Below are 25,475 nucleotides of genomic sequence, written 5' to 3' on the forward strand. Positions count from 1 at the left end.
CGCAAAATCAAACCGAGTGACGCACCGTGACAGATATTGAAAACGTATTTCGGGAAACATTCAGACCTAATTGGATAAAAATAAATTAATGGCCTTGTTATTGTTGCTCATTTTTATTATTCATCATTTTGTTTGATAAATAAAATGTTTAACAGCATATTTGTTTCATTAAAGCTTTCCCTCGCTCCCTCACCAATTTTCACGTAGCCAGAAGTGCACATACTAGTCTCTTTACTTGGATGATTACGAGTTTCTTTACGAGTTCAAAAAAAAACGGAAGCTGGCAAAACAGAGACTTCAAACTTTAAAGTCCTTAGTTTTTTTGTTTAATATCCAGTGTAGCACAAGCAGCGGATCCAGACTGTGAAGTTGTTGCTGGTAATAGTAATCGTAACAGTAGATTATTACGCTGAGAAAGTCTCAGAGAAAATACATTTTATACAAATTTGACAGCCAAAACACGACAACCGGCCGTACAAAGTTTGATTTGAAACATTTATAGTCTGTAGCATATAGTTTTGTGTTCATTTTCGGGTACATTTTTTGAATAAAGAATGTCTTTTAGAGAATTTTATTGTGGTACTCAGATGCAAAAATTACCTTGAAAAATGTTTACTGTGTATTTGTTGCATATTTTGTCGTCTTCACTTGAGCTCCCTCAACGAGGTCGTCTAGCGAGGCAGGCAAAGCGCTGTGGTTCTTCTTTCTTTTGCTTTTTTTCCCTCGGGTTCAGGAGGAAGGAGGTAGGCAAAACCCGATCAAAATTTTGGGAAATTTTTCACCATTTCCTTAACAGTTGTACTTGAAATTACTTTGTGAGTCTTGCGAAAGCTTTGAAATGTTTTCAAATTGTGCCGGGCGACACAGAAAGCATGATACTCTCATCTAAACACACCTATCGACCAATGAGAGCGCGCGTACTATCTCAAATATTTTATAAATATCAAATACAAGTAAGTTTCTATGACAAGCTGAATTCAACCTTAATTTGTCAATTGACAAAAGTTGGGTCACATTGTCACATCCAGAAGTATTAAAGCTTAGAGCTGATCATAATAGACAACCAAGTTTCCCCTTATAAAACCAAAGATAATACCTTTGATAGCCCTGACATCACAGGAAGCCTTCAATCTTGTTCATTACTGAAACTGAAAAAAAAAAAAAAAAAACTCAAACATTAAGTAGGAACTGCGGTTTTAATTTAGGTTAGATTCATAATACAGCTGTATGCACAGTACTAATAAGAAATAAAAAAAAAAATAAAAATTGATTGACAGAAGCAAACAAACGAGGGAGATGGGGAGAACTCTTATTAGGTGAATACAGTTAACACATGATTTAAAACATATGACACTGTATCCTTTAGTTTCTTCTTTATTGTTTTATAACAGATGAACCGACCAAAATGCTTTGACTGCTATGCAGACTTCTCTATCAGCCATACTGTACTATATCATAGTATATCATCCCATATCAAGAACTGAGATAAGAACATTGTGCGCCCAAACATTATGAACATGTTGTTGGTTTTTGGTTGCCTGCATGTGGTTACAAGCCTGTGATCCCAGTCAATGGTATAATAGCGCTGTGCACTGTGAGATTTCACACCCAATCGAGACTCAGACAAACAAAGTCCAATTCTGTAAGAGATGTAGGGAAGAACATGTGAATGGCAAGCAGTTCGCTTCGATCTTTAATGGTTTTAACCAACGAAGACGATGTTCCTGGCTCTTAATTCAAAAGAGAACCAGAGGAATACACAGTTGAGCAACTAAAACAGTGGTTAAAGTGCAAGGGCTTGAAAGTGAGCGGTAAACGCACAAACTCATCTCTATCATTTCTCAGGAATTGGCAACTGAAGAGATCCACAAGATTAGGATTGAAACCACGGTCTTGCCTGACCATTGCCTAAAATGCCACAGAATTTAGTAACGGCTGAAGGACTCGTAGCAGCCCCTGGCCAGAGCAACACAGAACAATTGCGTCAGTAATCAGTCTAGCGTAATCAAAACACAGGAGGAAATTGCTAAGCTCCTGTAACATAAACACAAACCTCACAATCAAAAACAAAAACAAAAACACAGCTGTAACTAAAACAGCCTTTAGTAATAATAATAATAATAATAATAACTACTTATATAGCGCTTATCCAGTTCTGTTCTAAGCGCTTTACAAAGTAAAAATCATATTTGTTTAAAATAATTCGAAAAAAGATGAGTCTTAAGTTTTCGTTTAAAAACATTTAAATTGTCACAATTACGGATGTCAATAGGTAGTTTGTTCCAGAGTTCTGGGGCCGAAACAGCGAAAGCTCTGGAGCCATACGTCTTTAGATTATGGTTAACATGACATAGGCGAAATGCGTCAGACGACGATCGGAGCGTTCTTGAAGTTGTATAGCGGCGTATCAGGTCTTGTATGTAGATGGGGGACTGTTGGTGAAGAGCTTTGTGGGTGAGCAGAATTATTTTGAATTTGATTCGCTCGGAAACTGGAAGCCAGTGGAGTTCAAATAAAATAGGGGTTATGTGGTCATACTTGCGAGAGCCTGTGATCAGTCGAGCCGCGGCATTCTGTACTGACTGAAGCTTTTTAATGACATATTTCGGAACATTGTATAAGAGAGAGTTACAGTGATCCAACTTGGAGGTTATAAAAGCGTGGACTAGAGTCTCAGTGGTTGTAGTGGATAGCAATTTTCTTATACGAGAGATGTTTCGAAGATGATAGAAGGCAGATTTACAAACAGAATTAACATGAGGGAGCATCGACATAGTACTATCAAAAACGACACCAATGTTTCTGGAACATAGAGACGGCTGAATTGTATCAGATCCAAAACGAAGTGGAGGTAGAGACTGTTGAGGGCAATACTTTGAATAGAGGTAGAGAAGTTCGGTTTTGTCTTTGTTTAGTTTCAGCTTGTTTAAGGACACCCACTGATCAAGGTCAGATAAACATTTCTCAATTTTAGCGATGCTGTTGGTTAGTTCCAGATCGTCATTAGTAGAAAAGGAAATATACAACTGAGTATCATCGGCGTAGAAATGAAATTGCATGTCGTGGAGACGTAGAATGTCGGCAAGTGGAGCAGTGTAAAGGAGGTAGAGAATGGGCCCAAGAACGGAGCCTTGAGGTACTCCACATTTGAGCTCAAGAGACTGTGACTTCCTCCCGTCAATTAAGACAACCTGCGTGCGGTTAGTAACGTAGGAGCGGAGCCAATCGAGTGCAGTGCCACATATTGAGAATTTGGAATTCAATCTTTTGAGCAATATTTCGTGGTCGACAGTGTCAAATGCAGCGGAGAGATCAAGTAGCAGGAGCATGACACAGTGGCGATTATCAATAGCACGCAAAATATCATTATGAACGCGAACGAGGGCAGTTTCGCAGCTGTGAAAGAGTTTGTAGGCTGATTGTAGCGGCTCTGTTAGTTGGTTAAAATCAAGGTAAGCTTGAAGACGCACAGCGACAACCTTCTCAATAACTTTGGAGATAACCTTGAGGTTCGAGATAGGCCCTCAAATTAACGCATTGTAGAGCTTTTAAAGAAGCTACAATGCTAAAGAAAGGATCAAGAGATAAGTAACACGACATCTTGCCACAAAAGCAAATAGCCGGGCCCGGCAATACAAAAGCTGCAAGATAAATATTATTACACGGTTCAAATTCTATCCTTACAAAGATAAAAAGAGAGGCTTTACTGCCGCAAGACACACTGAAATGAGCCATACGAAGCCTGAACCAAATGCCACAAACGGCATAAGAAAGACAAATTCTAATAAAAAGAAAACCAGCGTAAGAAAAGTTTTTACAAGTGAGGGATCATTGACACACGACCCCAAAAAAATTATGAATGAATTAGAGTCTTATTACTCGAGTCTTTATGATGGAAATAGTTGTGCAAACTCGGATACCATATCTACATTTATGAGCAAATCAAATCAAATTCCAAAATTATCTGAAAATCTGAGAAATATTTGCGAAGGAAAACTATGATATGGAGAGTGCTATAATGTGTTAAAGTCTTTCCAAAAGAATAAATCTCCAGGAAATGACGGTTTAACTGTAGAGTTCTACATTGCCTTTTGGCCTCTTATTAGAGCATTGTTAGTCGATAGTTTAAATTATGCATTTGAGTATGGAGAACTTTCTAATTCACCGAAACAGGCTATTATAACCTGAATTGAAAAGAAAGGGAAGGATAAAAGATTGATAAAGAACTGGCGTCCAATATCTCTTATAAATGTGGATGCGAAAATAGCGTCAAAAGCTCTAGCAAAACGTTTGGAAAAGACTCTTCCTGAAATTATTCACTACAATCAGAATGTGTTTGTCAAAGGAAGAACGATTTTCGATGCGATCAGAACGATAGAAGATGTAATAGAGCATACTAAACAAAAAGGCTTGTCTGGAATTTTAGTAGCCGTTGACTTTGAGAAAGCTTTTGACACTCTTAATTTCAATTATTTAATAAGAATATTACACGAATTTAATTTCGGACCTAGTTTTATCCAGTGGATACGCGTGCTGTATAAAAATGCCTCAAGTTGTGTGATGAACAATGGTTTTTCAACAGGGCCTTTCTCATTAGGAAGAGGGGTAAGACAAGGTGACCCTCTCTCTCCTTATCTTTTTATAATCGCATTAGAGGTCTTGGCGATTAGGATAAGAAACAACGATTCCATTCAAGGCTTTAAAATTGGTGAAGTTAATGTAAAGCTCAACTTATTCCCTGACGATATGACATGTTTTCTGAAAGACAAAAGGTCTTATACCAGCCTATTTCGCCTCCTCGACGACTTTGGAAAGTGCTCGGGTTTGAAAGTAAATCATGAGAAGACAGAAGCCTTAGCCTTTGGTGACAGTTCTATATGGGAAGATTTATCTAACATGCACAACCTTCGCAATGTTATAAAAATTCTAGGAATCTATTTCGGTGGTAACGATAAAGAAAGGGACGACTTAAATTTTAGGGAAACTTTAAAGTCGATAAAGAAATCTTTAAATCATGGAAATGGAGAGGTTTGTCACTTTTAGGGAGGATACAGATAGTTAAAACCTTCGCGATTCCCAAACTTATGTTCAGGGCATCAGCCATACCTATTTCTAAAGAACTTATAAAAAATGCGAATTCCATTTTCTTCAATTTCATCTGGAATGGCAAAGATAAAGTTAAAAGAAATGTTCTCACCTCCACCATTGAGAGTGGGGGCTTAAACATGCTCGATATTGACTCAATGATTTGTACAAAACGTGTTTCCTGTTTAAAGAAATATTTGGAAGATTATCCTAGTCCTTGGAAGTTCTTCCTCGATGAACGTCTGTTATCTGTGGGTGGTAAATTTGTACTTCATTGCAATTTCGATACTACCAAGTTAAGAGTAACATTGCCGCCCTTCTATGAAAAGTGCTTCGATTCCTGGTCTGATATGAACAACAATACACCACTTTCGTTTCAAGAGGTTGCGAATCAAATTGTATGGAATAATAAGTTTCTTTGTGTTGACAAAAAATCGTTTTTTAGAAGGGATCTTTTTACCATTGGTCTCTTAAAATTAGGGGATTTAATCTCGGGTAACGGTACAGCATTTAGCTTTACGAATCTACTGCTCAATCCTGAACAACGTTTTTTTGTGATGAGTATCATTGACTCCATCCCAGTTCATTGGCGCACGATAATAAAAGAAGCTTCATTTCTACCAATAGTTTTTCCAGTCCCAGATGTTCCCACCATCACTGTTGATGGAAGTTCTTTAAAAATTTTTGATGTCACTTCTAAACAAATTTACCGCCAGTTCCAGGCGAAGAAGCAGGAAGTGCCTACTGCTCAAAAGAAATTGTCTGATAAATACCCACACTCTGCTGTCGATTGGGAGAAGGTCTATTCTTTATCCTTCTGCTCGTCCATGGACTCTAAATTAAGAGAATTTCAGTACAAAGTTCTAAATCGAATTGTTTTTACAAATGAAAAGCTCTTTCGGTTTGGCATTACGCAATCACCGCTATGTACTTTCTGCCAAAAAGAGGACGAATCCATCGAGCACCTACTCTTTTCCTGTAAGGAGTCCTGTGAATTTTGGAAACATGTCTTGTCCTGGCTCCGAGATAAGGATATCTATGTTGGCGAATTAAAGGAAGTTGATCTAATTTTTGGGAAATTCGACATTCAGGACGATTTTACTTTAATCAATCATATTCTCTTGTTGGGTAAATACTATATTTATTCTCGGAAATGCCAAAACGCCAAGCCTTCCTTAAAACGAAGAGAGTTTATTCTATTGAGCTCCATATTGCCAGGAAAAGAGATAAATTAACTTATCATTTAAACAAATGGAAAAAGTTAATCAGTGTTATAGGTAGTTGATCAATGCTCTAATTGAAGTACAAGCAATCCTAATTGTATCTATTAGGTTTTTTTTCTTTCGTCTAGGTAGCCTTCCGTAGATGTGTGAGAGAGAGAGAGAGAGAGAGAGAGAGAGAGAGAGAGAGAGAGAGAGAGATTAAAGGGCACTTTTGCAACGTAAAATAGGGCACTTTTGCAACGTTGCTTAGGGCACTTTTGTCACTTAGGGCACCTTTGCAACATATCATAGGGCACTTTGTTCACATTAGGGCACTTTGGCAACGTGGATTAGGGCACTTTTGTCACATTAGGGCACTTTGGCAACGGGCATTTTGGCCACTTAACAAAGACTCCTTTTTAAGTTTAACTAGATCGAAACTTAGGTTGCCTATGCTTAAATACAGCACCCCTTTTTCAAGGCTTGTGCCAACATTCGGGTACAAAAAATTTTATGTTGAAATTTCCCATAAGCTTGCTTTTAAAGCCAAATTAAAAATGAAAAGTATATGTACTGGCCTGTTTACGGTTGCCTCCTTCCCTCAAACTTAAACATCTATCCATTTCATTCTTTTTTGGCGGTGGTGGTGGGGAGGGGGGGTGGTGCAGGCGGCCATCGGAAGCTATATATTAAGGTGTATAAGAAAAAAAATTTAAACGCATACGACCTATAAAAAACGAGAATTTTTTAAGGACACAACCTACAAAATGTTTTAAACCAAAAGTAAATTTGAAAATCGCTGATTTATGCTCTAACGATTATTCGTAGCAAACGCATTCGCTAACGATTTTGTATGCGCTTCGCGCTAAGTTTGACTCAGCAAAAATCGCAAGCAAACTTCGCATCTCCTTTATTCTTGTACAAGGCTATTACCACATAACAACCATAGAATTTGACCGGACAGTCGTTTCTTACAGGACTTCCCCTTTTTCGAAGGCAATTCTTTTTTCCCATGCGTAAAAATTCCAAAAAGAAGGCTCGTGGCTTAAACTTTTGAAAGACACAGTAAAATACGGAGCAACTTATGGTATATCGGATCGTTTCATCTAGTAGGTGATGGCAATTAATTCTCCTTCCTCGGCTAACAGGTTTATTATAGGCGGCGTTTAATGACGGAGGAGAATAAATATACAGAGTACGGATTGCCGGGGTTGGAAATGAATTGCAAGTTATGAAGTTTTCCCCCTTGGTGAAATGGCTCGCACACCTCAATAAACTTTTTTTCTTTTATTATTTATTCCGCTTAGAACTACCATCTACTATCTCCCAAAAGAGCGACTATAATGTTCATAATAACCTCAACTTCTATGTAAATTGTTCCGATTCATTTTACCGGAATCTTGTTAATCAGTAACGGAGAATGGTTATTAAACGCTAAAGTGATTTACTTCACCCGTGAAACAGAAACTATTAGTGTGTGATATATTTTACTAAACTACTATACCATCGCGCACTATCATATACTTATTCTGTTATTTTCTCTTGTTCAACGATGACTATTAGACACTGCATATTAGATACCGTTTCATGGATTAAGTAAAATCACTCTACTGTCTACTAATAAGTGTTGGTATGTAAAACCAAAGTTGAAAGAAGACAACAGAACATAACTTTGATCAACCAGGTCAGTTTTTCAGATGAAAAATGATGTTGTATTTTCCCACTGTCCATTTCAGTGGTTGAGTAAAATCACTCAAAAAGTGAACTTTAACTACATATTAGGATTTAGTAACACAACTAACAGTTCATAGTTTCCTCTTTTCCTGTACAGGATAAGATTAGGTAAAATAATAACAAATATGCTTGAGTGTAGCACTAATGATGATTTCCGTATTAAACGTAACATCTTGATGACGATTTATGGTTACTATAGCAACGATTGTGTCTATAAAAGAATGGTTGACTCTGATTTGTTCCCTGGGCGTATACAAAAAAGGCTCTTGGGCACTTAAATGTCTCACCAATATTTCGTGATCTGATTTAGTTGTAGTATTACGACATTTAAGGACCCTCTATTCTTAATCTCAAGTTCACTTTTAACCGATAGATCGGATCATAATTGCAACTCACTGATTATAAGGTATTGAAGGTGAAAATCTACAAGTTTTTTCGTAGAATTCTCATTACACACATAACTATTTCACTGAGTGGAAGGGGTGCCTGGAAAAAGAAGACCCAAGCAATATCTGATAAGTTGCTTGATTGTCCTTCTAACTTGCAGCGTATTCCCTTGTGAAACAGAAGGAGGATTTGACGTTACGCCAAAAGACACTATGGGCTCAGTTTACTCCACGCATCCCTTCAATTATGAAATTTTCTGTACTTAACACTTATTACGCACGTGCAACAATCCGGGGTTTTATAACTGCCACGCTTACTCTTTGCAGTAACCCTATCCTTAACAGCCACCATACATTGCGAAAACAAGCATCTAAGTTTACAACTATTAGATTGGAAATCTCGCTGACGTTTATAAACTTCAAGATCTAGCAATGTTACTACTCTTGCAGGAAGCAAATGTTGATTTAACTTAGTAAAGGGTCGTGATTGTACCAGTATGTTTGTGGTACAAATAAACAAAAGCATACCTGCAATGTACGGTGGCTAACTACAGGCCTTTTTCTTTGCACTACTAGCCCTGTAGTTCAAAAAGCTAAATATTGAATCTAGTTTGACCTAAGAAATCTAGGATTCTTTATGTGGAATTGTGCTTACGATTCATCCTACGCTCGTATTTTAAACGATTGATGATTTGTTTCAAGGTGAACATCTGTAGCATCTCTCTTCCCTCTTCCTCTTTGTTTAGTAACTTTTGAACAACAGTTTGGGAAATCACGCCTGATTTCACCATTCCACCACAAAACTGGAGTAAAAACTTTCTGTGCTCATCAGTAAAGATATTTCTACTCACATAGCTTGAGTTTGAGGGAGAGGCCATAGACACGCTGCTGTCATCGGGTGAAAAGTACCGACACATCTTGTCGTTTAAAGTTTCACTTTCTTTGGGCAATTCAGGAGGGGGCTGGTCGTCAGCCATCTCTGACATTTTGCAGCTGGTGTTGTCGCTTAAGCGCCACTCACTACGAATCTTGTCATACACCTTTCTCGAGTCTAGAAAACGGAGCCTAGGATGGCCTTGAGGCAAAGGCGTTTTTGAGGAACTTGCCAATTTCATTCTTTCCGAGGGGCCTATCCAGATACCCTACTTCGTCACTTGGTTTTCGTCGGTGATTTAGGGCGAGATAAAAAGGAGCATCTGGATCTAACATGGCTTCGGAACGATGGCTTCGAAACACTTTGTAAAATTCAACTGGGCATCTTCATTTGTTTTTGTTTTTGTTGATCAGACTTCCTTTTTCACGCAAGTGGCGTTGAAAACTTCGCTGGAAGCCGCTTGATGTACACAGTTCGTACTCGGTGCCATCTTGTTTACGAGCGGAGATAAAAAATTCAGACAAAGGAAGGTCGAGCTCGTTGGCAGGTATGTTTTTAATTGCTCTAGACTCTTTCATTGACTCACAAAATTTCTTTCTTGCGTTTAAGTCGCTCTTAGTCTTGTATTGAGAGTTTTTGGATTTTTGCGCTTGCAAAAACTTCTCAATTTCGACTTCATCTTTGCTCGTAGCTTTCTCGGCTGGACTCAAATTTGCAACGTTTGCTCATTGTCTTTACCTGCTTCCAAGTTCAGGGCTACTGGTTCTTCCATTTAGTACTGTATCAACAGAAACAAGCCAATTTTTTCTTCTTCTTTTGTTTGTATTTTTTTGAGGACAAATGTTACATTAAATCGGTCTAGATGCCGGTCTAGATGGGAAAATCTAGACCGCCGTCAATATCAATTTTAGCCAATCAGGTTCTTGAATTTGATCGTTTCCAGTCCTTTTGAGACACGGCCATATAATAATAGCTCTTATTAAATACCGGATATAAAAGGGCGGAAAAAGAGCTGTAATATAATTTTTTCAAGTTAAAAAGCTGTAAAGCTCGAGTAAATTTTTCTGCCCACGTGTACATCAACGATTGCGTCAAGGTTGGGACCGTTACAAAAGCACTCTAAAACTTTTCCGAAAAAGGTGGATCAGTGATAAATGGCGATTAACTTCATAAAAACAGCTTAGCATTAACCGCCTCCATGTAATTGTAGTGAGCAAAATTAGAAATTTTCTGCAAAATCGTTCGAAGACGCTAATTCTTCCGTTTTTAGCAAGGGCACTTTTGTAAGTCGGACTATCAGTAGATGCAAAAAGGCCGATAACGGCAGAGTAATATCGTTTCTTTCAGTTAAATAAGTTTAAAATCTTAAGTAACTATCTCAGCTCTTAGTGTACTTTAAGAATTGCTTCAAGTTTGGGACCGTTGCAAAAGTGCCCGAAAATGTTTTCGAAAGAATAAGCCAGTAAATCTGCCATAAAAAGCCCACAAATTAATTTGGAATTAACCGTCTCCATGTAAATGTATTGGGAAAAATGAATATTTTTGAAAAGCGTTCGATGACACACTGATTCTTCCGTTTTTTGCTCCCTTTCTAAATAGGGCACTTTTGTAACTCGGACTAACGGTAGAAGCCCACAATGAAAAAAAAAATGAAAATAAAATAATGAATGGCTTTTTCCTACAAACTTTGATTTGGAAAATAAGGCTGAAGTGTTTCTGTAGATGTTTTTAACCCTTTTGAGCTCGAAAGTTTGCCTGTTTTAAAAATTATCAACCAAAGCGCTCAAAATTCATGTTGCGTTGATTTTTGATGTCAAGAAAAGTTCACAAGTCTATGAAGATGTATATGAAGTCATGCGATTTTTTTGACTCAAATTTTTTCTGAAGAGATTAAATTTTGGAAAGCGAGAGAAAGCAAAGAAAATGTCTAAAGGCCTGGATATCATGTTAGCCACGGAAAAACGAACAAAAATTGTGTTAATTTGGGCTTTCCAAGGCGTAGGGCACTTTTGCTGCCGGCACGGAAGAAAAAAAATCGTATATAATTTAATTTCAATGATGAGCAGGTATAGTTTTAACATGTTATAATACATTGAATATTCTTCATTTATACGGAAGGAAAATGCCAACCAACGCATCCTGTTGAAGTTATAAACGAGAGACTTGAAAGTGAAAAAAGTGCCCGACTTTCAATCTTTAGAGAGAGAGAGAGAGAGAGAGAGAGAGAGTGTGAGAGAGAGAGAGAGAGAGAGAGAGAGAGAGAGAGAGAGAGAGAGAGAGAGAGAGAGAGAGAGAGAGAGAGAGAGAGAGAGAGAGAGAGAGAGAGAGAGAGAGAGAGAGAGAGAGAGAGAGAGAGAGAGAGAGAGAGAGAGAGAGAGAGAGAGAGAGAGAGAGAGAGAGAGAGAGAGAGAGAGAGAGAGTGTGAGAGAGAGAGAGAGAGAGAGAGAGAGAGATCGAAGGGCACTTTTGCAACGTAAAATAGGGCACTTTTGCAACTTTCGGGCACTTTTGCAACGTTGCTAAGGGCACTTTTATCACATAGGGCACTTTTGCAACATATCGTAGGGCACTTTTTCCACATTAGGGCACTTTGGCAACGTGAGTTAGGGCACTTTTGTCACAATAGGGCACTTTGGCGACGGGCATTTTGGCCACTTAACAAAGACTCCTTATTGAGAATAACTAGAGACTTAGCTTGCCTATGTTTAAATACAGCACACCTTTTTCAAGGCTAGTGCCAACATTCAGGTGCAATAATTCTTATATTGAAATTTCCCATTATATTTCTTTTAAAGGCAAATTAAAAATGAAAAGTATATGTGCTGGCCTGTTTACAGCTGCCTCCTTTCCTCAAACTAAATCTATCTATTTCATTTTATTATTTTTTTGACAGCCATACTGAAGCTATATATTAACGTGTATAAGAAAAAAAAATAATTTAAACGCATATGACTTGTAAAAAACGTGAATCTTTTAAGGACACAACATACTAAATGTTTTAAACTAATAAAATTTGAAAATCGCTGATTTATGCTCTAACGATTATTCGTAGCAAACGCATTCGCTAACGATTTTGTATGCGCCTCGCGGTAAGTTTGACTCAGCGAAAATCGCAAGCAAACTCCGCATCTCCTTTATTCTGGCTCAAGGCTAAGTACTACCACATAATAACCAGCGAATTTGACCCGACTGTCGTTTCTTACAGGATTTCCCCTGTTTCGAAGACTATTCTGTTTTCCATGCGTAAAAATTCCAAAAAGAAGGCTCGTGGCTTAAACTTTTGGAAGACACAGTAAAATACGGCGCAACTTATGGTATATGGGATCGTTTCATCTAGTAGGTGACGGCAATTAATTCTCCCTCCTCGGTTAAGGAGTATATTAAAGGCGGCATTTAATGACGGAGGAGAATACAGAGTACGGATTGCCGGAGTTGGAAATAAATTGCAAGTTATGAACTTTACCCCCCTTGGAGAAATGGCTCGCACACCTCAGTATTTTTTTTTCTTTTATTATTTATTCCGCTTAGAACTACCATCTACTAGCTCCCAACACAGCGACTATAAAGTTCATGATAACCTCAACTTCTATGTAAATTGTTCGGATTCATTTTACGGGAATCTTGTTAGTCAGTAAAAGGAGAATGGTTACTAATGCTAAAGTGATTTACTTCACCCGTGAAACAGAAACTGTTAGTGTGTGATAGATTTTACTAAACTACTATACTATAGCGCACTATCATATATTAATTCTATTATTTTCTCTTGTTTAACTTTGACTATTAGACACTGCATATTAGATACTGTTCACGGATTAAGTAAAATCACTCTACTGTCTATTAATTAGTATTGGTATGCAAAAACAATGTTGAAAGAAGACAAGAGAACATATCTAAGATCAAACATGTCAGTTTTTCAGATGAAAAATGTTGTATTTTCCCACTGTCCATTTCAGCGATTAAGTAAAATCACTCAAAAAGTGAACTTTAACTACATATTAGGAAGAGTAGTAACACCACTTACAGTTCATAGTTTCCTCTTTTCCTGTATAGGAAAAGGTCAGGTAAAATAATAACAAATATACTAGAGTGTAGCACTGATGATGGTTTGTGTATTAAACGTAATACCTTGATAACGATTTATGATTACTATAGAGACTATCATGTCTATAAAATAATGGTTGACTCTGATTTGTTCCCTGGGTGTATACAAAAAAGGCTCTTGGGCACTTGAATGTCTCACCAATATTTCGTGATCTGATTTAGTTGTAGTCTGTATTACAACATTTAAGGACCCTCTATTCTTAATCTCAAGTTCACTTTTAACCGATAAATCAGATCATAATTGCAGCTCACTGACTATAAGATATCGAAGGTGACAATCTACAAGTTTTGTCGTACAATTTTCATTATACACATAACTATTTCACTGAGCGGAAGGGGTGCCTGGAAAAAGAAGAACCCAAGCAATATCTGATAAGTTTCTTGATTGTCCTTCTAACTTGCCGTGTATTCCCTTGTGAAACAGAAGGAGGATTTGACGTTACGCCAAAAGACACTATGGGCTCAGTTTACTCCACGCATCCCTTCAATTATGAAATCTTCTGTACTTAACACTTATTACGCGCGTGCCTCAATCCGGGATTTAACAAATGCCACGCTTACTTTTTCCAGTAACCCTATCCTTAACAGCCACTATACATTGCGAAAACAAGCATGCTAGTTTACAACTATTAGATTGGAAATCTCGCTAACGTTTATAAACATCAAGATCTAGTATTGTTACTTCTCTTACTGGAAGCAGATGTTGATTTAACTTAGTAGAGGGTCATGATGGTACCAGTATGTTTGTAGTACAAATAAACAAAAAAACATACCTCCGATGTACGGTGGCTAACCATAGGCCAATTTTCATTGCATTACTAGCCCTGTAGTTCAAAAAGCTAAATCTTGAATCTAGTTTGACCTTAGAAATCTAGGATTCTTTGGGTGGAATTAAGCTTGCGATTCATCCTTCGCTCGTATTTTAAACGATTGATGATTTGTTTCAAGGTGAACATCTGTAGTATCTCTCTTCCCTCTTCCTCTTTGCTTAGTAACCCTTGAACAACAGTTTGGGAAATGACGCCTGATTTCACCATTTCACCACAAAATTGGAGTAAATACTTTCTGTGCTCATCAGTAAACATATTCTTACTCACATAGCTTGAGTTTGAGAGAGGGGCCATAGATACGCTGCTGTCATCGGGTGAAAAGTACCGACACATCTTGTCGTCTAAAGTGTCACTTTCTTTGGGCAATTCAGAAGAGGGCTGGTCGTCAGCCATCTCTGACATTCTGCGGCTGCATGGTGTTGTCGCTAAAGCGCCACTCACTAAGAATCTTGTCATACACCTTTCTCGAGTCTAGAAAACGGAGCTTAGGATTTCCTTGAATTTTGTCTTTAACAACTGTCATAGTTACCAATGTCGCTTTAATTTCCTCTGCAAAGAGATCTTTTAAGGCAATAACATCTTCTTTGCAAACTATACGTGCCTTGGATCCTACAGCGCCTGAATCCTCACGGCCAATTTCTGGAATGTCGTCATCACAATTTGTGCTGGTGACTGGTGTATGTTGTACCGTTTTGTTTGCGTCAGATCTCATAATGTGAGGAAGATTACTTGCCGCTAGTAGACACGCCTCTTGCTTCTCCTTAACTTTAGTCGATAAAATATCCGAGCGGTGGTCTCCTTATGCGCCATAAGATCAGCCAAATCTGATTTCATTTCTTCATGCTGATTGTGCACATTTGTGACGGCAGACTTTCGAAATAAAGTTAAATCCAACAACTGGCTTCGTACTTCATTGATGAACTGACTTTTAAATATGAGAACAAACTTGATGGCGATAACACCACGCGCGCTGGGCCATGAGTATCAGCAGTCTTATGGCTTTTGACGCTTATCACGAAGCTACCCTTCGCTTTTTTTGCTTGACAGTATTCGTCAAGTGCCATATTGGATAACACACCAGATCGGTGTGCATTTGCAATCGTGATTTCTAGGAGAAAAAATCTCTGACGAGAGTGAAGATGGATTCATTAACTTGCAAAAAATGCTCTCCACTTGAGTTGTTCTATATATGAAATAGCGCTCCGTGCTGACTCGCTGCGCTCAAACTCATTGACCATCTCAGGAGTCTCAAGGTTGACAAGATCGTTGCTCATCTTTTCTAGATGCCTCCGTTTACTGTCCTTTTTGTATGGCATGGACCAAAGGCGTGCTTTCTCTCCGGCCCATTTGGCGGACAATAGCAGAACTGAAATCCACGCTGCTAGGTTCCTCAGCAACCATGCACGTACGAACAGAAATGCCTCAAACTGAGAAGATAAGCTTTCACGGTTTCAGCTGTATACTTCTTTTCTGCGTCCTTTAAAAATGTGTCCCGAATTAGAGTCTTATCAAACAGTGAGCTCTGCTGCTTTTGGGGTCAATTATTTCCAGAATACGCAAAACCTGTCACGCATGTTGCTTAGATAACTTTTTATCCTTTCTACACTTTTACCCTTTCTACCACCGATCATGGATTGCGAGGCTGCTTTTGGGTCCTATCATTTGAGACTGGAGAGTACAATCTACCATGTGCAGTGTCACAGTCAGAATTGACACCTTTCGGTAAACAGTTAAATCAACACTTTATAAAACGTGACACTAATATTTTAAAAACGCGTTTTTGCTGTCATTATCCACACATTTGATGGCTACCATGCTGTTGCTTGAAGCCCCCAGATTTGAAATACAACGAATGGCAAGAACACGTGTTTGCTTACCTGTTCTCTTCTCGACATCTTCTCAAAAGCGGCTTCAAGTATGCCTCATGAAAAGTCAGACCATGACGTCAGTTCAATACCATGACGGTCTGTTACTGACACTTTGCCGAAAATATCTCACTTTTTTCATTTATTTTTTGTTCATCATCGAGCAACACCAGCTTTTACAAACTTTTTGAAGTAAATAAAAACTATAATTTTCATCATCGTTGCCAGGAAAACATCCTTTGTTTCCTGGCTTGGGTTGGGATAGCAATCAATTTTTATCATTTGTCTGGGTTATATGTATTGTGAAAATGCCTTGCACAGCAAAGGGTATTATTAAATTTTCATATGCATGGTGTAAAGACATTCCGATTGACGTCTTTGGCTCGCTAAAGGTAACGATAGATTGATGGGGGGCGGGGGCTTAACCTAGAATAATATAGGAGACGTGCTTGATTGCCCGTCTGATTAGCTCTTATTAAAAACCGGATATAAAAGGGCGGAAAAAGAGCTGTAATATAATTTTTTCAAGTTAAAAAGCTTTAAAGTTCGAGTAAATTTTTCTGCCCACATGTACACCAACAATTGCGTCAAGGTTAGGACCGTTACAAAAGCACTCTTAAACTTTTCCGAAAAAGGTGGATCAGTGATAAATTGCGATGAACTTCATAAAAACAGCTTAGAATTAACCGCCTCCATGTAATTGTAGTAAGCAAAATAAGAAAATTTCTGCAAAATCGTTCGAAGACGCTAATCCTTCCGTTTTTAGCTAGGGCACTTTTGTAACTCGGACTATCGGTAGATGCAAAAAGGCCGAGAACAGAAGAGTAATATCGCTTCTTTCAGTTAAATAAGTTTTAAATCTTAAGTAACTATCTCAGCTCTTAGTGTACTTTAAGAATTGCTTCAAGTTTGGGACCGTTGCAAAAGTGCCCGAAAATGTTTTCGAAAGAATAAGCCATTAAATCTGCCATAAAAAGCCCACAAATTAATTTGGAATTAACGGTCTCCATGTAAATGTACTGGGAAAATTTGAATATTTTTGAAAAGCGTTCGAAGACACACTTATTCTTCCGTTTTTTGCTCCGTTTCTAAATAGGGCACTTTTGTAACTCGGACTAACGGTAGAAGCCCACAATAAAAAAGAAATTGAAAATAAAATAATGAATGGCTATTTCCTACAAATTTTGATTTGGAAAATAAGGCTGGAGTGTTTCTGTAGATGTTTTAACCCTTTTGAGCTCGAAAGTTTGCCTATTTTAAAAACTATCGACCAAAGCGCTCAAAATTCATGTTGCGTTGATTTTTGATGTCAAGAAAAGTTCACAAGTCTATGAAGATGTATATGAACTGACGCGATTTTTTTGACTCAAAATTTTTCGGAAGAGATTAAATTTTGGAAAGCGAGAGAAAGCAAAGAAAATGTCTAAAGGCCTGGATATCATGTTAGCCACGGAAAAACGAACGAAAACTGTGTTAATTTGGGCTTTCCAAGGCGTAGGGCACTTTTGCTGCCGGCACGGAAGAAAAAAAATCGTATAAAATTTAATTTCAATGATGAGCAGGTATAGTTTTAACATGTTTTAATACATTGAATTTTCTTCATTTATACGGAAGGAAAATGTCAACCAATGCATTCTGTTGAAGTTATAAATGAGAGACTTGAAAGTGATAAAAATGCCCGACTTTCAATCTTTAGAGAGAGAGAGAGAGAGAGAGAGAGAGAGAGAGAGAGAGAGAGAGAGAGAGAGAGAGAGAGAGAGAGAGAGAGAGAGAGAGAGAGAGAGTGCGTGTTTTTGACAGTGCATGTTAATTGTAATCTTTTAATTTTCCCTGGCTGTATATATAATACTGTTTGTAGATTAAGACAGTCTGGTCAACTGAAGATTTGACTGTTTGTATGTTTGTTTTACTTTGCATATATACACATGTGTTATCACTTATCAAATATAAATGTAAAAAAAAAAAATACTTAAATGAAAGGAATGTTAACATGACGTAGAATTGAAATAAAGTTGAGTATTTAAACAAAAAATAAAAAAATAAAAAAATAAGAAAGACAGTCGCTAAACAAAAACAGCAAGAGGTCAATTAGATAGAACACAAAACCCAGACATGGCCTTTGAGATAAAAATACAAAACATGCGATATTTACATTGTAAGCACGTCGCTTTGTTCAGTTACTATCGCGCAAATCCTCCAAATCATAAATGGCATTTAATAAGACGAAAATACAGCGCTAAAAGAAAATTTACAGGGAGTGCTGCTCATACAAGAGAGGGTGTTCCTTAAAAGACATACTCGTTATAGCAAAACTATAACTGAACATGGCTAAAAACACGCGAGTGGGAGTCGCGCAGGCCTATCTTCTTTCCTTTTTACACTGGTTATGTTTTTCTCCGTAAAGAAATCCTGCGAACAAGCAGCTAGCCAACGCTTGCACTTCGCGATATCTTGTGTTGGTTTCGGAAATGGAATGAATACTTTCTTCTCTGATTGCTCAACCTTTTTGAGGGATTTCGGCCACTTGTCAGGATACCTTACGTCTGATTTACATTCACTCCAACAGCAGTGTTTGGTGGTTACCATTTTGGTCCGTCTTGGACGCTAACTGCGCGATTTCACCAAGTTTTTCACTTTTTGGTATTGCTATGGCAGTACTTGCTCATACATTTTCCTTTATCACATCCCAATGTTTGTCTGAGTCTGTGCGGGGGGTCTCATCGGATCTCATGTGACAAAATCTATTTTTAGTAATAGTGCACAGCGCTATAATAATTATTAACAATTATTCCACGAACGTGCGTTGGATACTGAGATGATAGATGGCCAACGAGGCGCGTAGCGCCAAGTTGGCTATACTCATCTCATAACCAACAAGTGTGAGTGGAATAATAAATTGTTTTATTAAAAACAATCAAGAAATATTGCTACAGTAGATTTTGCAGATTTCGCTTTGCAAGAACAATTAGAAGACAATTTAATGGTCTGTTTCTCGGGCATGGTATAATGCGTCATATACCATGGCCGCTAAGCCAATCAAATTGCTCGAATTGCATTATACAACGATCCAGTTTTTAATAATATAATTTATTATATGGCTGGCTCCGCGAGCGGGCAAGATGAGTCAAATCCTGCGCTGTGATTGGCTACCCGAGCAGGCAAGATGGAGCTATCTTGCCCGCTCGGGATTACCCATTGCCCGTCCGCTTGGCATTGAAAGTTTAATCCCAACAACAATACAATCTTTTCTTCGATTTTCTCGTTGTTTTGGGGGAAAATGCTCACCAGAAAGTTCGGTAAACTCTCAACATTTACCTAAAGGAAAGGAAAGAGAATGGAATCGTCCTGGTGTAGTGAAAATTTTGTTTCAGCTACAATGAATGTGAGTTGAATGGTGGGTTGCTCTGCGTGTAGTATTTTAGATGGAGTTGATTTTGTAAAACTTATTGTCTCAAGTCGAGTGCCAAATTGATAAGTTCTCTAGGTTTGCAATGACTGTATTTAAATCATAGCGTAGTGGAAGTAGCGTTAAGTGTTTAGAGCAGTTCAGAAAAGTATTTTTCTCAAGTTCGCCGAAGAATATAGCCGCATCTTGCTTGTTGTAAACAACAAAATCTTATCAAAGTTTCGCCCAGTTTTCTGATTTACCTGCTCTTTTTTTCGGCTTATGTTTGCATATAATCTCAAAATCTATTGTTTCATTCAAGAATTAATGATTGGAAGCCGAAAACTGTGCAAAAATGTTTATTATTTACGCTACCACGCGATCGGCTGAAAATGGCGAGTTTGCCGGATTCTTTTCAAATCTTTCCGCTCTTGCGAAAATCTAAATTTTTCGTTCTCAATAGTTGTATACTCCCTTTAAGCCATTATAAAGTTGGAGCCCTAAGATAATTTAGGATTCCTTGTTTTCCACGATTACATGCTAATCCAAAAATGCACTGAAAATAAATCTTGCACCGGCCGGCTATGAAGAATTTCTGGCAGAGCAGAGCAGTTTCATGTCCTGTTTTATTTTGTTGTTGTAGTTTTAACTTGAAGGTAAATCCATATAATAAATCCTTTATTGACCAAGCTTGTTTGGTCAAGATGGCTGGATATTGGCCTTGTTCTTTTTTTGCGTTTTTATGGACCGAGACAAAAAACGCAAAAAAAGAACTTGGCCAATATTCAGCCATCTTGACCTCACGCTTGGTCAATAACGCATATATATAACCCAACTGAGACTAGAACTTGTTGTACGTTGGTATGAGATTAGCTGATTAACAGGCATCGTCTCTCTTGCATCACACATACAACAATACTAATAAATATCAACATCAAGAGTTGGAAATTGCTGGTATCAACGTTGTAACTTACCAAATCATACTCCAAGAACATTTGCACATCTTGAGCCAACTCTTTAACACTTGAACTGACCGATAAACTGAAATCAAGAGTAGATAGTATACCTGATACCCCTTACCTCTCAGTTAGTAAGAGTAACACCTCAGACTTACTTACTGGGTTCAAGGTCCATAATGTAAGTTGTACCAGGCTCAGTCCATACTGTATGGACTGAGAAAATGAGACACAGTAAGTGAGATACTTATTATAATATCTGAGGTTAATCCCGCATGTGAAAAAGGAAACTTTCAAATTTAGTGGGCTGTACAGTGTAATACAGCCTGCAAAATTGACCAATCAAACTGCTCGTACTAACTGAGAGATACAATAAAAACTAATATGGCATGAATTTTGACATGCAATTGAAAAACACTGATGTGTATATGATTGCACAATAACAACAATAAATTATTGATCTGAGACAATATTGTACGATTTTGAGGGACCACAGACAACTGCAGAAGGTAAAGCAACATGGTTTTAACATCAACAGTCATTTGGATCATCTTTGATCAACATTGCGACATTGAAGACAGTAACTAGCAAGATTTCGCACAGCCCCATACTTTAATTATGCAGGCATTTTACGACTTAAACACTATTCATGCTCGTTCTTTGTGTAACAGGTATGACAGTGACACATGTATAATTTTATTGGGGCTGTGTGGAAATCTTTCCCAGTGAATTGCACCAGAATTTTTCGAGCAAAGATTACAGTATCTTTTAGTCTAAGATCAACAAATTATGGACTGACGCTAATTATTCTTCGTGGTACAAACGCGCCTTTAATGAGGAGCCTGGCCATGCGTGACTAGCTACGCAGACATTAGGGTGGCGTCTGTAACTGCGTCAAAAAAAATTACAAACCAAGAAGAATGCTTGATCTTTTGATCAGCTTGCACCAAAACATAGACTTGAACTTACTGTTAGCATTCTGCGATAAATGTGACACAACAAGACTTTCTTCGGAGACATTTCAGTGAGCTTGAAATTAAGCTTAATTTGCACGTGTCCACTGAGATAGCGTGCCTAATAATTTTCAACGCGAACCTCATTTATCAGAGTCACGGAGGTACCTCAAGTTAAACTTAATCCAAAGAAGCAGTTAATAGCAATGTAAAACGTGTTCATTAAGTTAACAGTAAGACTATCAAGTTCAGGCAACAACCCCACAACATGAAAGCTTAATTCCAAGAAGGCGAAGCCTGCATGATCTCAAGCTTTTACAAAGCACTATTGAAGACCCATCTTCATTGAAAGATTAAAGTGGATATTGAATCGAGGGTTGTTTGAAAGTTACAAACAAAACTAAAGAAAGCAAACTATACACGCTATATCCACTTTGCCGTACGCTTACCTTCGACAAATTAAATTCGCCAAACACAGCGAAAGTTTGCCCACAGCTATGCTCCATGAAGTTGATTCACACGCTACATGTTAACAATTCCGGTAAAAAAGGTTTTCTCACCCCATGATTGCAATATTAATAGCGAAAGTACGAGTAAATTATGTTTTAACACGAGAAGGTAGAGGGAAACGTTCTTCGCTTCCTCTTTCTCGGAATGCGCGCTTTGATGAAGAAGGGTTTTTTTCCCGGGTTGGTTTCGTTTTCCAAATATGGAAGTGATCTGATTTGCAGGATTGGAAAGTCGGGACAATGGACTTACGAAAAAAGGAAAGCGGAATTCTCGAGCATTTCGTACTTGTTGTCCTACATTTACATTTACATTTACATTTACATATAATTATTAGGTCGGTATCACACTAACTGTAAAATTAAAAATAAATAGATAAATAAATTAATAGCGGCGCTGCTAGAACAGGCTGCCAGGGTCGGTGTCAAGCTTAACGCGTCCAACATAAAAAATAATAAAATAATACTAAATATAAAATAATGATCAAAAACAATGGCCTCAGGGAGGCGGTTCCAGTCCGCTATAGTTCTTGGAAAAAAAAACGAAAATTTAAAAATGTCCTTACTCCCATATGACACACGAAATTTAAATTGACAGCTTCCCCTCGTGCGACTCTCGGGGTGATGATTTAAGTATTTTCGGCTATCTATATCAATAAGACCGTGAGTTAGTTTAAACATAAGTGTTAGTCTAAACTCCCTTCTTCTCGTTTCCAGTGTGGAAAACCCTAAGTCTTTAATCATGTCCGTAACATTTGCATAACTGTTGTAATGTTGTGAGCAGAACCGTGCAGCCTTACGTTGAACCCTTTCTAGAGCACTGATATCTTTCTTTAAGAAGGGGTCCCAAGCCGCGCTTTCATATTCCAGCTTCGGTCGTACTAAGGATGTATATGCAATTTCTTTTACATTCTTTGGCCAATTCCAAAGGTTCCGTTGTATTGTACCCAACGTTTTGTTTGCTTTAGCCGCTGTTATAGAAACATAAGCTGACCAATTGAGCTTGTTACTGATAGTAACCCCAAGGTATGGGAAGCTATTAACCCGCTTTAACTCTACACCACAGAAGACATATCTTCTCAGGGGTGGATTGATCTTATGCGAGATGGTAATAATTTTGCATTTAGAAGGATCGACCTCCATATGCCAAAGGTGCTTCCAGGATTCTAGCCTGTGTAAGCCAGATTGAAGAAGATCGAAGTCCGCGTCGCTTGCGACAGTGCCATAAAGTAAAGCGTCCTCCGCAAATTGCACATTATCTGGTAAGTCGTTTATGTATAATAAAAAGAGCAACGGCCCGAGGACTGTAGCTTGGAGCACACCGGAAGACACTGGACATTGACTTGATGTTTGGCCTTCACAAACAACTGATTGAAAATGTTGGGTATGAAACGACTCTAACCAATTTAGGAGCGGGCCTTGGATTCCATAGTGCTGCAACTTCCTTAGGAGTCGCCTATGAGGGACCTTGTCAAAGGCTTTGGCAAAGTCCAAGACGACCGCGTGGATAGATGAGCTCTGAATAGTCTTTGCCATATCGTGTAAGGTGAGAATTGGCTGCATCTCTGTGGATCTCTTTGCCCTGAAACCATGCTGACAAGCCGTTAAGATGTTATGGTCGTTTAGATGTTTCATAATGAAGCTGTGGACAATATGCTCGAGGATCTTTGATGCCACACAGGTGAGAGATATAGGTCTATAATTGGCTGGGTCAGATTTCTTTCCCTTTTTAGAAACTGCACACACATTTGCCTCCTTCCACCTATAGGGAACAGAGACACTGTCTATCGAGTCCTGAAAGATGACTGTTAATATTGGAGCGATTTCTGCAGCAAAATGTTTGAGAAACCAAGGTGGAATTTGGTCTGGGCCACAGACCCTGTTAGGGTTTAATGAAGACAGTTGCTTTAAAACTCCTTACAGTTCTGAAACAATTAAAGGCCAGGTTTGGGATCAGAGCCCATATCTGGAATGTTTTTGAGGTCCCCCTTGGTAAACACGCTTGAAAATTGTCTGTTTAAGATTTCTGATTTAAAAGCACTATCACTTATGACTTTACCGTCCACTTCAAAGTCTGCATCCTTGGGTTTTCTTGATTCAGCCGTTTTACGTGGGAAAAAAAGGGTTTAGGTTGTCCTTGATTGACTCACTAAGGTGGCCACTGACATACTCTTCCCTTGCAGACTTAAGATTCTTATCCATGCGTTTCCTGGCTTCAAAAAACTTGTTCCAGTGGTGTACAGATCCCGTTTTCTTTGCCTTCAGGTTGTATAGTCTTTGTTTCACTTAAGATTGTCGCCGAAACGAGCGATTCAACCAAGGTAAGTTGTATCTTGAACTTGTCATCTTATGCGGAATGCAAGAGTCCATTATGTTGCGAACACTATTTTCAAAACCATTCCACTTCGCTTCCACCGAGTTGTTATCATATTGAGTGTTGGGCTTTGCAGCAAGTTCCTTTAATTCCAATTTAATACACTCAACGTCTGATCCGTTTCTAATATAAACTTTGCGCTTATATGCCGTTTTTTCTGGCAAAATTTGGTTCGTCATACTTACTTCGTAAAAGAAATTTTCTTTCAATTCGTTTGTTTTATGGACATAATTCTTAGGCTACACATGTATCCTGTAAATATGTATTCTGTCCCATTACTAGCTATCACTGAAAATGCAGAAAATACGAAACCCCGGGAACTTAAAAACCAAACAAACAAACAAACAAAACAAAACAAAATGAAAAACTAAAAATAGAAAAGAAAGGACAGGCAAATCCTGACTCATTGAGTGCTTTCCTCTCTTGGGTATTTCAATTTCTTGATACATTCTCAGCTTCAAGTAACTCTGATATGTAAAGTCAAACAAATTCTCCCGTCTTGCTCCCACTCGTACCAGGAGCTAAGCTCCTGCTCGTACCCAAGCCTCTCGTGCGCCAATAATGATGTACCTTGATTATGAACACGACGCCAGCATCCAAACCTAACGACAGAAACCACACGTGCTTCCTTTCGTAGCAATTAAGGACGGTGCCTGCTAATACCGAAGTATTTTTACGCGGACAAAGCAGATGTTAGCAAGGGCTATTGAAATCCAAAAAGAAAATTTGGGGTTAACGACGCATATTTTAGTGGTAATTAAATTCTAAAAAGCCGTAAAATACAAAGCAATGTATGGCGTTTTTTTTGTTGTTGTTGTTGTTGTTGTTGTTGTTTTTTTTTGCAAATTGAAACAGCTTTATTATCTCTGAAAAATGCATGTTTATTCCCAATTTTCATTTTGGATACTAAATTTTTCTGTTACGGTAACCGTTTACCTTTAGAGGTGCCTCGTGTCCAAACGATGTAGCACGTCCGGTTTAAACTGTGGATACCTGAACCCTTATATCAAATTAAAGCTTATAGAGATGGCTATCAAACTATACCAAGAATTTCGAAATAAAATGAATTGTCGAGTCCAAATTTGAAGGCAAACAAACAAATTTTGTTTGAGTTTGAGCTAGAAAGTGTCCCCTTCAAGTGAAAAAATTGGTTCGAGTAACCAGCACTAAAAATTCGACAATTCATTTAATTTCAAAATTTTTGGTATAGTTTGAAAGCCAGCT

The 25,475-nt window shown here is 38.1% G+C and overlaps 2 protein-coding genes and 1 pseudogene across 3 annotated transcripts in view; all 3 read right to left on the bottom strand.

The window, feature by feature from the left end:
- LOC146463494 (uncharacterized) overlaps nt 1–25,475 on the bottom strand; it is a 333,098-nt gene that overhangs the window by 96,774 nt on the left and 210,849 nt on the right. The window lies entirely within an intron of this gene.
- Nucleotides 1–25,475, bottom strand: part of LOC146463499 (uncharacterized) — a 137,293-nt gene that overhangs the window by 10,795 nt on the left and 101,023 nt on the right. The window contains exons 2-3 of the mRNA XM_085084325.1: nt 20,437–20,503; nt 1,097–1,148 (exon numbers count right to left, since the gene is read on the bottom strand). Coding sequence (XP_084940451.1) covers nt 1,097–1,114 — 18 coding nt within the window. The 5' untranslated portion in view covers nt 1,115–1,148; nt 20,437–20,503. The remainder of the gene's footprint in view (nt 1–1,096; nt 1,149–20,436; nt 20,504–25,475) is intronic.
- On the bottom strand, nt 7,785–16,107 carry LOC146463500 (uncharacterized; annotated as a pseudogene). The gene is made up of 3 exons (XR_014856886.1): nt 16,090–16,107; nt 14,673–15,799; nt 7,785–9,447 (listed from the first exon to the last, which is right to left on the bottom strand). The product of XR_014856886.1 is annotated as an uncharacterized LOC146463500 (transcript).

The sequence above is a fragment of the Pavona decussata genome, unplaced genomic scaffold (assembly GCF_977016875.1).
Source record: "Pavona decussata unplaced genomic scaffold, jaPavDecu1.1 SCAFFOLD_175, whole genome shotgun sequence".
Classification (NCBI taxonomy): domain Eukaryota; kingdom Metazoa; phylum Cnidaria; class Anthozoa; order Scleractinia; family Agariciidae; genus Pavona; species Pavona decussata.